The 13222-nt window shown below is 35.8% G+C and overlaps 1 protein-coding gene across 1 annotated transcript in view; it reads left to right on the forward strand.

The window, feature by feature from the left end:
- The first annotated feature begins 2378 nt into the window (after positions 1 to 2378).
- LOC117342021 (cytosolic phospholipase A2-like) overlaps positions 2379 to 13222 on the forward strand; it is a 53126-nt gene continuing 42282 nt past the window's right edge. Inside the window, exon 1 of the mRNA XM_033903968.1 lies at positions 2379 to 2523. Coding sequence (XP_033759859.1) covers positions 2495 to 2523 — 29 coding nt within the window. The 5' untranslated portion in view covers positions 2379 to 2494. The remainder of the gene's footprint in view (positions 2524 to 13222) is intronic.

Below are 13222 nucleotides of genomic sequence, written 5' to 3' on the forward strand. Positions count from 1 at the left end.
TGACTACGAAGGTTTGGTTTTTCGTAAACAAGTAGAAGTCCCTGACAAATGTAGTTATAAGTCAACGGCAGGAAACCCTAATAATTCTGACCTGATGTAGCATTTATAGTACTTGTGGTATGATAATGATCATATCTTGAACACCCTTATTTGGTCATCATTCCAGAATTATTCGATATTCGATATTATCAAAATGATTAAACTACTGGTGTGTCATTTCTCCAATAAAGCCAAAAATGTTTAGTTGAGGTAGGCTGTCTATCATCGATGCATGCTTACGGCATTACGGATGTCGTCTTTGATGCGGCGATGGTTACTTGCACTCAACACCCATTTTTCTGAAAGACGGTAATGTTTTTCGGTTGTTATTTAAGTGATTTAGTTTGTCGCCGCCAACGTTTGATGATGTCATTGATAAAAAATGTTAGTGTCAGGGAAAAAGTGTGTCCGGAGAACCGGAAGTACAAATATGCATTTAACCCTATCCATTTCATTTAAGATTCATTGATTTGCCTAAAATTTGTTTCAGGATTCCAGACTTTTTGTCACTGGCATCACCGTGTCATTGAAAGACACAACAGGTGTAAGATACAGATGTGTCAATTGATTTGCATAAACTGTGTTTAAGGTAGATTTAACTTTGCCGTTCACGTTTTCGCCTAAAGTACACTCATTCACAAATCAATTATCTTAAGATATAACAGACAGCACATGAAGCAGTCTGGATGAAACGAAATCCCGAAATATCAACATTTGTGACTAACCTCCGCACCCTCTTTCTATCGTTACTCACCCAAAGTCCCACTTTAAGCCTGAATACTTTCACAGGTAATGTATGCGTACATTTATCAGAATAAAGGGGGTTAACCTCAAATATTTGAATTGTTAATGTTAGAGACCCTGCTGGTGTATAGAACAACTTTCTTCAATGAAAATGTCCAAAAGGTAATCTATTTAAAGTTTTGTCAATATAAAGTCATAATTTGGCTTGTTGCAGTGCGGTGGGTGGCATTTGACTCAAACAAAATGCCGGAAATATAACAAACATGACATTTGATTCAAAAATGGTATCGTCAGTTTTTTTATGATTTTATCATAAAATGTACAACAATTCACCTATCAAACATTAAAACATTCAGAATAAACATAATCAAGCTTCTATGTAACACACGACTCCAGTTATAATGACATGCTAACGATCATCCTTAGATACATCGTAGAAACATTTATCATTTGAACAATTTGCATTAATCCAGCTTTACCTTCATGACATATGTAATCCCTGACAATGATTGACGCCGCAGCGTTTATTTTTACTAGAAACAAAATTACTTGAAATTTTCAACAAAGGAAACTCCCATGAAATGCACTGAACAATGTAATACGATTAAAAACGAATCTGATAAATATACAAACCAATGGAAACTAATGTGAATAAAACCCCGAAGTATAAATATCTCCAGTTGTTTACTTTTATCTCGGTTCTCATTTTGAGAACGTGTCATTATCCGGTTAGGCAGAACTTTCCCTTTCGGAACACCTGGTCTTATTGTCCTTATGCTTTTCCAACTTGGCTGTATTTGTCCATATGTTGGCCTCATTGTATCAATTTGTAGTTTGAATTACGGTTTCGTTATGTTTGTTTTTTATTGTTGTTTTGCACACTAAAGGAACAAAGATAACATGTTGACTTTTACACAGACATACTGCAGAAAAGATACATTATAAAACCTTTAAATATTTCCCGGTTGACACTATATAATTTATGAATGATAACATTGTTTATATTCGAGACTGGCATTTTAAAACGTATATACAGTGTTTGCTGTGTCATCTTAAACTTTGGAGAGTAGATTGTTTTAAACATATTTTCCAGAAAAATGATATATCAACGTTTATATAAAGGATGAACTGCTGCGTGATATCATTAATTTGTATCGTGGAGGGACGTAAAACTAATTTAAAGCACTTTGCATACAATAATTGGTCGCCAAATCAAGCCTTATTCACATGGGTACTGCTCCATCATACATTTGTAAGATGTTTCCTGTTTGTGCTCTCCTGGCCACGCTCCATTTCCTGTGTTGGAAACCAAACATAATCATGAATGAAATGGTACGGGGGTGTTGATATCCTAAACTCTCACTAGCCCTGCAAACTAAATATATGTCATAAGTGTGCTTGTTTCACTGAGCAAATATTCCCCGAATGTCGGACAGCAGGTCATTTCCGGATACTTTCAACAACGGTTTCCTCTATACTCGTGTATTTGACGTCGAGTAAAGCAGATGGAAATATTGGAGACTTTCCAATGTGACACAAGGCTGTTTTATTGTAGAAAAAAGAAATAGACGTCAATGTAGAGAAAAGAACATAAGTTTTTAACTTAATTGATGGAGTAATGTCAACGTTAACTGCTGTCATCATTAATTATCGTTACATACAGTGAAAAGCTGTTTTACGTCAGCTCTAGTCACGCCTTGTTCCTAGAGGCATGCCACTGGGTCCCGTCGACATGTTCAGGTAGGTTTAATTTTCTTTCATTTCTCTCCATGTTTAATTTCCAATGAATGCTTTCTGCGGTCGACAAGCCATGTTGGCAGATGTTGAGGCATGTACAGCGCAGATTTAGGCAGGTAAATTGTCGTTTTAAAATTAAACGTCTAGGTCTCTTTTTACCTGAGCCGAAGGTTCGAGAATTGTCAGAACGTCACTTGTTATGATTTCTTAGTGTCTGAGTGGTTTGTTTATATCAGTCTATACGATAGAAATATAGTCTCAATATAACACCTAATTATTCTTAAATTGCCGTAGAATTAGATTTTCCCATCACTAGTCCTAAGCATGGAAACATGATAGTGCTCTAAAATAAACACACAACTGAACAAAAGGAAATTTTGGCGAAGAAAATATTTGTATGTCAGATTTACCACGTAGGCTGGATCTATGTATTCTGGATCCATGCAATGCATCATGTTCTCCAAAAGTAAGCCAGGTTTTCTTACAATGAGGCTTCACATCCACATGAAAAAATAGCAGCTGTCACCATGACTATGACATTCCGCTGCCTACTAAAGGACTACAGCATTCTGTGTTTAACATTGTCCTACCTAGTACATACGCTCCTTGATTTGAAGGAGACGTTAAGGCGAGCACTCTGACTCGAGACTAATTACACTGATGGATCATATGAGTTGTACATTTACAATGTCTTTCTTCAGTCATTTTGTTGTCTTTTGTATTTTGACACCGTATTCCGAATTCCGAAACCCTACAAAGACAAAATGCAACCTAAATTTAGGGATCAAAATTAAAACCTCAAATATATACTGTGATGCTGGAGTTGTCAGGTAGTAATAGCATATCAGGTCTATTTCTTGACCTCACAGTATCCCTACAGTGTCCCTACATCGTAGACGACTTCCGTAGACATGACATGTCTAAAGTCCACCAGCAAGAAATGTGGTTAAGGATAACCTATAATCTGTTAACTACTTGGCAGTGGTCGAAAGTATGCAGTTAAAGATTATCGTTGATCTTCTAATGTTTCCAGACTGTAGTCAAAAAGTGAGTGAGGTTGACGATGTTCTACTCAGTGGTCAGACCAAAGTCAACAAGAAATACCTGATACCGAAGTAAAAAATTCGAAAACCATCATCAAGGGGTGACTGGACGTACTCCACGACACGTAATTATTGATGGTAAATAGGTGTGGATTATGGCAAAAGATCCACTGATATTATTTGGTGACTTGAACTGTACACATTGAGTGTTGTTTCTTAATGGGATATCAAGTCTCGAGTTGATGCTGTTATATTACGCCCGACTATACATCCAGTTACTGGATTAAGAAATAAACTGAGAGATTCAGAAATGACTGTCGGAGATTAAGAGGTAACGATGATATTCAGAAGTGACAGGAAGATTCAGAAGTGACTGGGAGATTCATAAGAGACTGAGAGATTCAGAAATGACTGGCAGATTCAGAGGTGACCGAGAGATTCAGAAGTGACTAAGAAAGATTCAGAAGTGACTGAGAGATTGAGAAGTGACTTAGAGATTCAGAAGTGACTAAGAGAGATTCAGAAGAGACTGAGAGATTCAGAAGTGACTAAGAGAGATTTAGAAGCGACTAAGAGATCCAGAAGTGACTGGGAGATTGAGAAGTGACTTAGAGATTCAGAAGCGACTAAGAGATTCAGAAGTGACCAGGAAATCCAGAAGTGACTGGGAGATTCACAAGTGACTGGGAGATTAAGAAGTAACTAGGGTATTCAGAAGTGACCGGGAGATTCAGAGGTGACTGAGAGATTCAGAAGTGACTGAGAGATTTAGAAGTGACTTAGAGATTCAGAAGTGACTGAGAGATTCAGAAGCGACTAAGAGATTCAGAAGTGACCAGGAAATCCAGAAGTGACTGGGAGATTCACAAGTGACTGGGAGATTAAGAAGTAACTAGGGTATTCAGAAGTGACTGGGAGATTCAGAAGTGACTGGGAGATTCAGAAGTGACTGGGAGATTCTGAAGTGACTGGGAGATTCACAAGTGACTGGGAGGTTCACAAGTGACAAGGAGATTCAGAAGTGACAAGGAGATTCAGAAGTGACTGGGAGATTCAGAAGTGACTGATCGAGTCGAAGGACTTTTTTCCAATTCTATATTGTACGGATGATAATAATTGTGTAGGTGCCGTCATGAACTCGTTTCATTTTTACTACTAATGCCCAATTGTAAACGGTGACTTTCCTGTTCCTCACCCATTCTATATCTTAGTAACGTAGCAGTACTGATGTTTATCCACCATGACATGGAGGTTGCTTTTGTCACAATATTTTGATGTCGAATACTGACGAAAAAAATAACAACACAAGGTTTCGAGAGATGCAAATTTATGAAGACCATGGGGAAGTTTGTCGACATCGTATCGTAATCTCGTTTCGAAATATTATACATGTATTTGTTTGTGTGATATCAAGTCAGACGTGTCCGGTGCTTTTACGAAATACGGCTTAACCCGGATTTGACCTAGATCTGTATGGTCGGTGTTATCGGTGAAGCAGAGGACTCTTGCTCTTTCTGAACACCTGGTCTCCAAGCAGACGTAGATTTCGTTTTTATATTTTGTTCTCGTTTTATAGATTTTGAGAATTATGGTTCGCTAGTCTCTTGTTTTGATGGAGCGGATGATTTAATTTCACTTTCCCTTTTTGGATAGTATCCGTGTAAATTTCAACGTCCATTATGTTTGCATGCCTTCATTTCTTTGCTTTGAAGTTTTTCGGTTATGTTTTGTAGTAAAGATTAGATTATCAAATCCTTTCAGTAATTTTAACTCTGACTTTATTTCTAAATTAAGACTATGTCTTGTTGGTAATGATTTCATGACATTTTCAGAAAATTATCCAAAACATATTCCAAAAATATTCCTCGGTTATGATATTAATATGAAATAGTCTGTAATGGCATATAGATGATATAGAACACGTACAAAATACTATTGTGACATCTTTAAATGTCCCTGTGAACTGTTAGTATAACGAGAAGAAACATTGAAAGAATGTATCTTGAATTATATAATAGTGTGAAACACTCACGTTTATGCAATATACTTTCTATTAAAATATGATATAATATATAATATTAAAAATTCGTTTAATTAATTCAGTGTTTCTTGAACCAGTGAGTTGGTTTCTCTATCTGTTGTCCTATGATACAATATGTAAAACTGAAATGCATGCCAATTGTATTCTGAGTAAAGGTGTGGTACTCGGAGTAGCTGTAATTCCTAGTAATTTCAGCTTCCTGGTATAGAAAACATGAATTTCATCAATGGAAATTTACAAACAATGTGATTGTCTTGTAACAATGGGTGAATTCCCTACTTTCCGCTTTGTAAGCACAGAAGTCCACTCCGGCCATCCTTTCCCCTTCTAATTGAGGGCGCATTTCCTTTCCCTAAATTAGCTTAATATGGACATGTTCCTCATGTTCGTATCATTCAATATTCGAAAATAAGAAGTAAAAATGACATGGTGTTAAGGCACGTTCCATTCTGGATCTCCAGAGGTTTGGTCTCTAGAATCACTGACGAGTCTAGGGGAAATGTAACAGCTTTATGCCTCCATTCTTTATCTGATCAATTCATATTAGAATATACTTTTAACTATCTTTTGTATCTTTTGTACAGTCCTAGATTAAGAGTTTGTACAATCCTAGATTCAGAGTTTGTACAATCCTAGATACAGAGTTTGTACAATTCTAGATTCAGAGTTTGTACAATCCGAGATTAAGAGTTTGTAAAATCCGATATTCAGAGTTTGTACAATTCTAGATTCAGAGTTTGTACAATTCTAGATTCACAGTTTGCACAATTTTAGATTCAGTGTTGGTACAATTCTAGATTCAGAGTTTGTACAATTCTAGATTCATAGTTTGTACAATCCTAGATTAAGAGTTTGTACAATCCTAGATTCATAGTTTGTACAATCCTAGATTCAGAGTTTGTACAATTCTAGATTCAGAGTTTGTACAATTTTAGATTCAGTGTTGGTACAATCCTAGATTTAGAGTTTGTACAATTCTAGATTCAGAGTTTGTACAATTCTAGATTCACAGTTTGTACAATTCTAGATTCACAGTTTGTACAATTCTAGATTCACAGTTTGTACAATTTTAGATTCAGTGTTGGTACAATCCTAGATTTAGAGTTTGTACAATTCTAGATTCAGAGTTTGTACAATCCTAGATACAGAGTTTGTACAATTCTAGATTCAGAGTTTGTACAATCCGAGATTCAGAGTTTGTACAATCCGAAATTCAGAGTTTGTACAATTCTAGATTCAGAGTTTGTACAATTCTAGATTCACAGTTTGCACAATTTTAGATTCAGTGTTGGACCAATTCTAGATTCAGAGTTTGTACAATTCTAGATTCATAGTTTGTACAATCCTAGATTAAGAGTTTGTATAATCCTAGGTTAAGAGTTTGTACAATCCTAGATTCACTAGTTTGTACAATCCTAGATTCAGAGTTTGTACAATTCTAGATTCACAGTTTGTACAATTCTAGATTCACAGTTTGTACAATTTTAGATTCAGTGTTGGTACAATCCTAGATTTAGAGTTTGTACAATTCTAGATTCAGAGTTTGTACAATTTTAGATTCAGAGTTGGTACAAATATAGATTCAGAGTTTGTACAATTTTAGATTCAGAGTTTGTACAATCCTAGATTCAGAGTTTGTACAATCCTAGATTCAGAGTTTGTACAATCCTAGATTCAGAGTTTGTACAAATCTAGATTCAGAGTTTGTACAATTCTAGATTCAGAGTTTGTACAATTCTAGATTCAGAGTTTGTACAATTCTAGATTCACAGTTTGTACAATTCTAGATTCACAGTTTGTACAATTTTAGATTCAGTGTTGGTACAATCCTAGATTTAGAGTTTGTACAATTCTAGATTCAGAGTTTGTACAATTTTAGATTCAGAGTTTGTACAATCCGAGATTCAGAGTTTGTACACTCCGAGATTCAGAGTTTGTACAATCCGAAATTCAGAGTTTGTACAACCCGATATTCAGAGTTTGTACAATCCTAGAATCAGAGTCTGTATAATCCTAGATTCATGGTTTGTACAATCCTAGATTCACCGTTTGTACAATCCTAGATTCACCGTTTGTACAATCCGAGATTCATAGTCTGTATAATCATAGATTTACAGTTTGTACAATCCGAGATTCAGAGTTTGTACACTCCGAGATTCAGAGATTGTACAATCCTATATTCACAGTTTGAACAATCCTAAATTCACAGAGGTGGTGGTGTGTTCAGTTATATATGAATATTGCGCAATTTTATCAGTGTTATGTCATTCGTAGGTTTCTGTATTTCTGTGCTATTTTATATGCTACATGTGGTATCTGACAATCAACATTACAATGTGCAATTCATTCACGTGACATTGTCGGAACAATCTGAAAGTGTACTAGACAGATTAGAGCAAGCTATGCGTTTAATTGATATGCGTAATTGTTCCAGACAGGATTGTCATTCATACCACAGCTCATATACTAAATTATTTATAGCTGTACATGTATGTACAAGGATATAAACGTCATGTTATACAGTTGCCTTTCCCTGTCAATATTGAACTGTTCAGTAATGTACCTCAAGGACGAAATCACGATATACATTTTATAATTTTGAACATATAAATGTATCTTAGACATGGGAAAAGTTTATGATCAACATCATGATCTCATTGAGGACTATTTCTTTGTGTGATGAAGACAGACGTGTTCGATGCCTGTCGATATGCTTTGTAGTTCCGTTGTCTCAAGCCAGGGGGCCGCGGTGGCCGAGTGGTTAAGGTGTCCCTACACTTTATCACTAGCCCTCCACCTCTGGATTATGAGTTAGAAACCTACGTGGGGCAGTTGCCAGGTACTGACCGTAGGCCGGTGGTTTTTCTCCGGGTACTCAGGCTTTCCTCCACCTCCAAAACTTGGCACGTCCTTAAATGACCCTGGCTGTTAATAGGACGTTAAACAAAAACAAACTCAAGCCATGTTATCATTTTGAGACCTAGATTTTCATGGCGGGTATTTCAATGTAGCAGAAGACGCGTAGCCTCCTGAAACATCTTGTATTCTTCCCCACATACGTTTTAAAGGTTAATATACCAATCTATACTTTTGTCTGTATTTGCCCTAATCGGTTTTGAGGTACGATTTTGGTATTATGAAGGTATTCTCTGTTGTTTTAATATACATTGTTTGTACATGTAAATGAGGAATACTATATATCATTCTAATACTATTGTATGATGAACTTTTATATAAACTTAATACCAATCTACCTGCTGGCCTTCGTGGAAGTACACAGGAATTTTAGCGCGAGTGGAACGAAGGCGGAGACCCCTGGGAAAAAACATGAAGTTGAGACGATGACTCGATACAAATGAACCTCGTCCCGGCTACTTCATTACTTATAAAAAACTATTGTAAAGACGAAACTACAGAAGCTGAGAAAACATCAAACTACAGAATCTGAAAGACATCAAACTACAGAATCTGAGAAGACATCAAAGCTACAGAATCTGAGAAGACATCAAAACTACAGAATCTGAGAAGACATCAAAACTACAGAAACTGAGTAGACATAAAAACTACAGAAGCTGAGAAGACATCAAAACTACAGAAGCTGAGAAGACATCAAACTACAGAAGCTGAAAAGACATCAAAACTACAGAAGCAGAGAAGACATCAAAACTACAGAATCTGAAAGACATCAAAACTAAAGAATATGCGATATACCGAAACTACATAATCTGAGAAGACATCAAAACTACAGAATCTGAGAAGACATCAAAACTACATAATCTGAGAAGACATCAAACTACAGAATCTGAGAAGACATCAAAACTACAGAAACTTAGAAGACATCAAAACTACAGAAACTGAGTAGACATCAAAACTACAGAATCTGAAGGACATCAAACTACAGAATCTGAGAAGACATCAAAACTACAGAATCTGAGAAGACATCAAAACTACAGAATATGAAGGACATCAAACTACAGAAACTGAGAAGACATCAAAACTACAGAATATGAAGGACATCAAACTACAGAAACTGAGAAGACATCAAAACAAGTATCGATGAAACACCAAAACAGCAAAAACTGAGATGACAGATAATTACAGATTCTGAGAAGACACAACAACAGAGGTTGAGGAAACGAATTCAATACGTGGAAAGGAATACTAACGTTGGTTGCATAAATGCCGAAGTCAAGATTTAAATAGTGAGGTCGTGATTTCGGTATTGTTACAAGTTTTATCAATATGAAGTGAATACTTATACATGACCCTCTTATCAAGCGGACATCTACACTTATGCAGCATAAGTCGGAGTGGGGAGAAGGGAGAAGAACACTTTTATAACATATGAAAATACAACGGAGTATACATCTATTGACCAGAAATCGGAGTTGCATCAACTAAACATAGAAGAAAAAACAAACAAACAAAGCAAACAACATCACATCACTGCATTAGATAATGGATGCGTGTTTTAAAAAACTTTTTTCACCTAGGTTACAAATTATGTTTGTTGAAGCTTTTTTCCCATCCTACATTGAACTTATTGAACTTATTGCACCAATGTCCGCAAATATAGTGTTTATAGTAGTTAACAAGTTCGTTTCTCTCTCCGTTGGGATATTGAAATGACCTCTGACCCACGCAATGGTACGTTGTGTGACCTTTTGTTACATAACCATCAATATACACATAACACGTAAATAAATGTAAAATGTATGTGTATATTAATGTATTGGATTACATATATAAATGGTATAGTCAAAGGTATAGATACCAAGTAAACTTTAGTATGGTTTGGTTCGATCGTGTGTTATTTAACGTCCTATTAACAGCTATGGTCGTTTAAACATGTAGTATGTGTGCGTTTTGCGAGACTGCAGTATATTCGTGTATGTTTAAACCATATCTTATTTCATATTCAAAGTCATACACGTCGTGTTTGTCTACTTGTGATAGCGTGGAACTGATTCCGACTTTATAGTGCTATCTCACTGTAGCATACTGCAAAAGACACAACAGGACATCTATCCCAGTCACATTATACTAACGACGGGCGAACCAGTCGTGACACCTCATTATTATTAATCAATTAATACTAGTCATAGAGATTAATAATTATATAAATATGTGTATATTAGTTTATCAAAAATAAAAATAACATAGATATGTAAATTGATATAAATGTGAAGATTAGTATACATATGTAGAATTATCTAAAATAAAGACTACTATATAGGTAACGTAAAAAATGAATTTCTTGTAAGGGAAATTGAAGAAAAAAAAAAGAAAAAAAAACCTCAAGGCCTTTATGTCTTTATAGCTTCTACAGGTGGACTATATATACATACACATACAACTGTAAATAACCTATTGTCATATTGTGATAATGATTACCTTATTTTGACGTAGATTGAAATTGTGTAAATATTTATATAATACATAAATACGGGAGACTGAGTAACGACCCGTTGTTTACAGGTACTATAGTATACACGTCAATCCGAGGACAGACATTAACACATTCTCATTGGTCAGCTGGCATATCTCAATTATTCTCTAACAATAGTCTTAATTGGTTTAAATCCGTTGGTCAGATCAGGTTTGTAGCGTTAGAGAGCGATAATGCTGGGTTCCGCGTGACGACTAAAGAGTCGAGTAGTATTTAATATAATCACCTGCGGTACTCGCCGATCCTACATTCTTACATAAACATGGCGAATCTTTAATCTCTCTATGGTAACAGGGACAGTATATACTCTATTTATATACTGGCTGTGTGTGTAGAAACTAGGTGTGTACAAGTCCACAATGAAGTAAGGGTTCATGTATTGATCATATTTGATATGAGAAAGGATTATAAGCTCCTATCCCTAAAAATGGTATTGTCAAGAAGGAAAGCGTTGTCTACGTCATCAGAAGACATTTGGAGATAAACACTGATACTATTAAATTGAACACATCGTGACGTTGCCAATTGCGAGAGCATTGTTAAACTCATTTTGGTCGACAGAGAAAATAACAGTTAACATAGGACTAAAATAAAATCATAAAGAAACATTTTAAATACTCATACCACGAGTATAAACATCGGGATTTAAATACTAGTACAAATCATCCTAATCTAAGCTCGTATCAGATATGGAGTATGCATCATAACTATATTTTCTGGACAGACCTCTTAACGGGCATATCTGGACAGACAGGCAAGGTCGTGACTAACAAGCTTGTTAGGATGGGATAACATTGAATAAAACTTTCGTTGGAATGGATATTTCCATATGGGGTAGGAGCCTTCACGATTCACTCGTTTTTTTACACAATATATATATATAAATATTTCAATAGAAATTGAGAGCTAAATAGGAATTACATCAACCATCTGTCTCGTCTTTCTAGGACTCGTCAGTGTTGAACATTATGTTAAATGTCAAAATGATATAATAAAATGATTATAAAAACATATAAATGTGCATACATTTCTACTTATCTAAGGAAAGACAGTTCACACGAGACCTCTTTCCTGAAAATATCAGAAACTCGTAACAGAATAGTGTTGTTACTTTGACAGCGAATACTAAGAGTTGATAACACATCTAAATTCAGATTCTTGTCGTATTTATACAAGTTACGATATGGTATACCACATATTTCCCAAATGTGTCGTCCCTGACAAAGAAAGTACACAATAAACTTGTCATAAGTCTGTCTGCAAATGGTTGATTGATGGTAACTGTTTTAATGACCCAATGACACATTTTTTGCCATTTACGGAAGGTACATACTTAAATGGAGCAAAGATAACGACCGTTTTATAGCTTTATCTCACTGAAATGCCATGTGACAGACACGTTAGTAACATACCTCCTGGAATAGGTCAGTCCTGTTTCCTTGTTCTTCCATTTCAATGCTGAGCGTCAAAAATACTTTAATAACAGACCTATTTCATCAGAAGGACAAAACCCGTGGCCTTCCTCACAGGAGTGAACCCTAAACTCAAAGACGATGTGAGGCGACGTCAAGGGAGACGTTTGGGGAAAATAAACTAGTAGCCTCTTACGCAAGTGGCATAGCTAGTTCATTTTACAGCTTTAATGCAGGACTCGTCCAGAAACGGGATATGATAAAGGAGGCTGACACTGAAGAAGTAAGGAGTATACTCGTAATGCTGGAGAAAAGGGGACGGAGATATACTGTGTTAAGAGCTGCACATTATCAATAAGCGGAAAGAATCATTTGAGGAGGTGTTTATCCGGGACAGTCCAGCAGAATACGCCAATGTCGATGTTATTATTTAGTAAGGATGAAGTCTCTAAACACCGAAAGAAATAAAGGAAGAGAGTGCGTCAGGAATGACATCATCCAAAAAGAGCTAATCAAAGTTGATACCTCGCATTCGGTGCAATTTTGTACGATATTTCAAAACAATTTGAATAAAAGAAGATGTTTCAAGTTATTGGAGGAGGGGAATTGTTATTAAATCAAATTAAAGTATAACTTGTTGGGCGAGTTATCGTATGGTGAATATCGAGAGAAGTAGAGACTAAAAGAATGATAACCGGATTTAGAGTAGGAGGGCGTAACGTCAATGTATAAAACAGGCGATACAGTAAACGGTCAC

Source organism: Pecten maximus, chromosome 14 (genome assembly GCF_902652985.1).
Source record: "Pecten maximus chromosome 14, xPecMax1.1, whole genome shotgun sequence".
Lineage (NCBI taxonomy): Eukaryota > Metazoa > Mollusca > Bivalvia > Pectinida > Pectinidae > Pecten > Pecten maximus.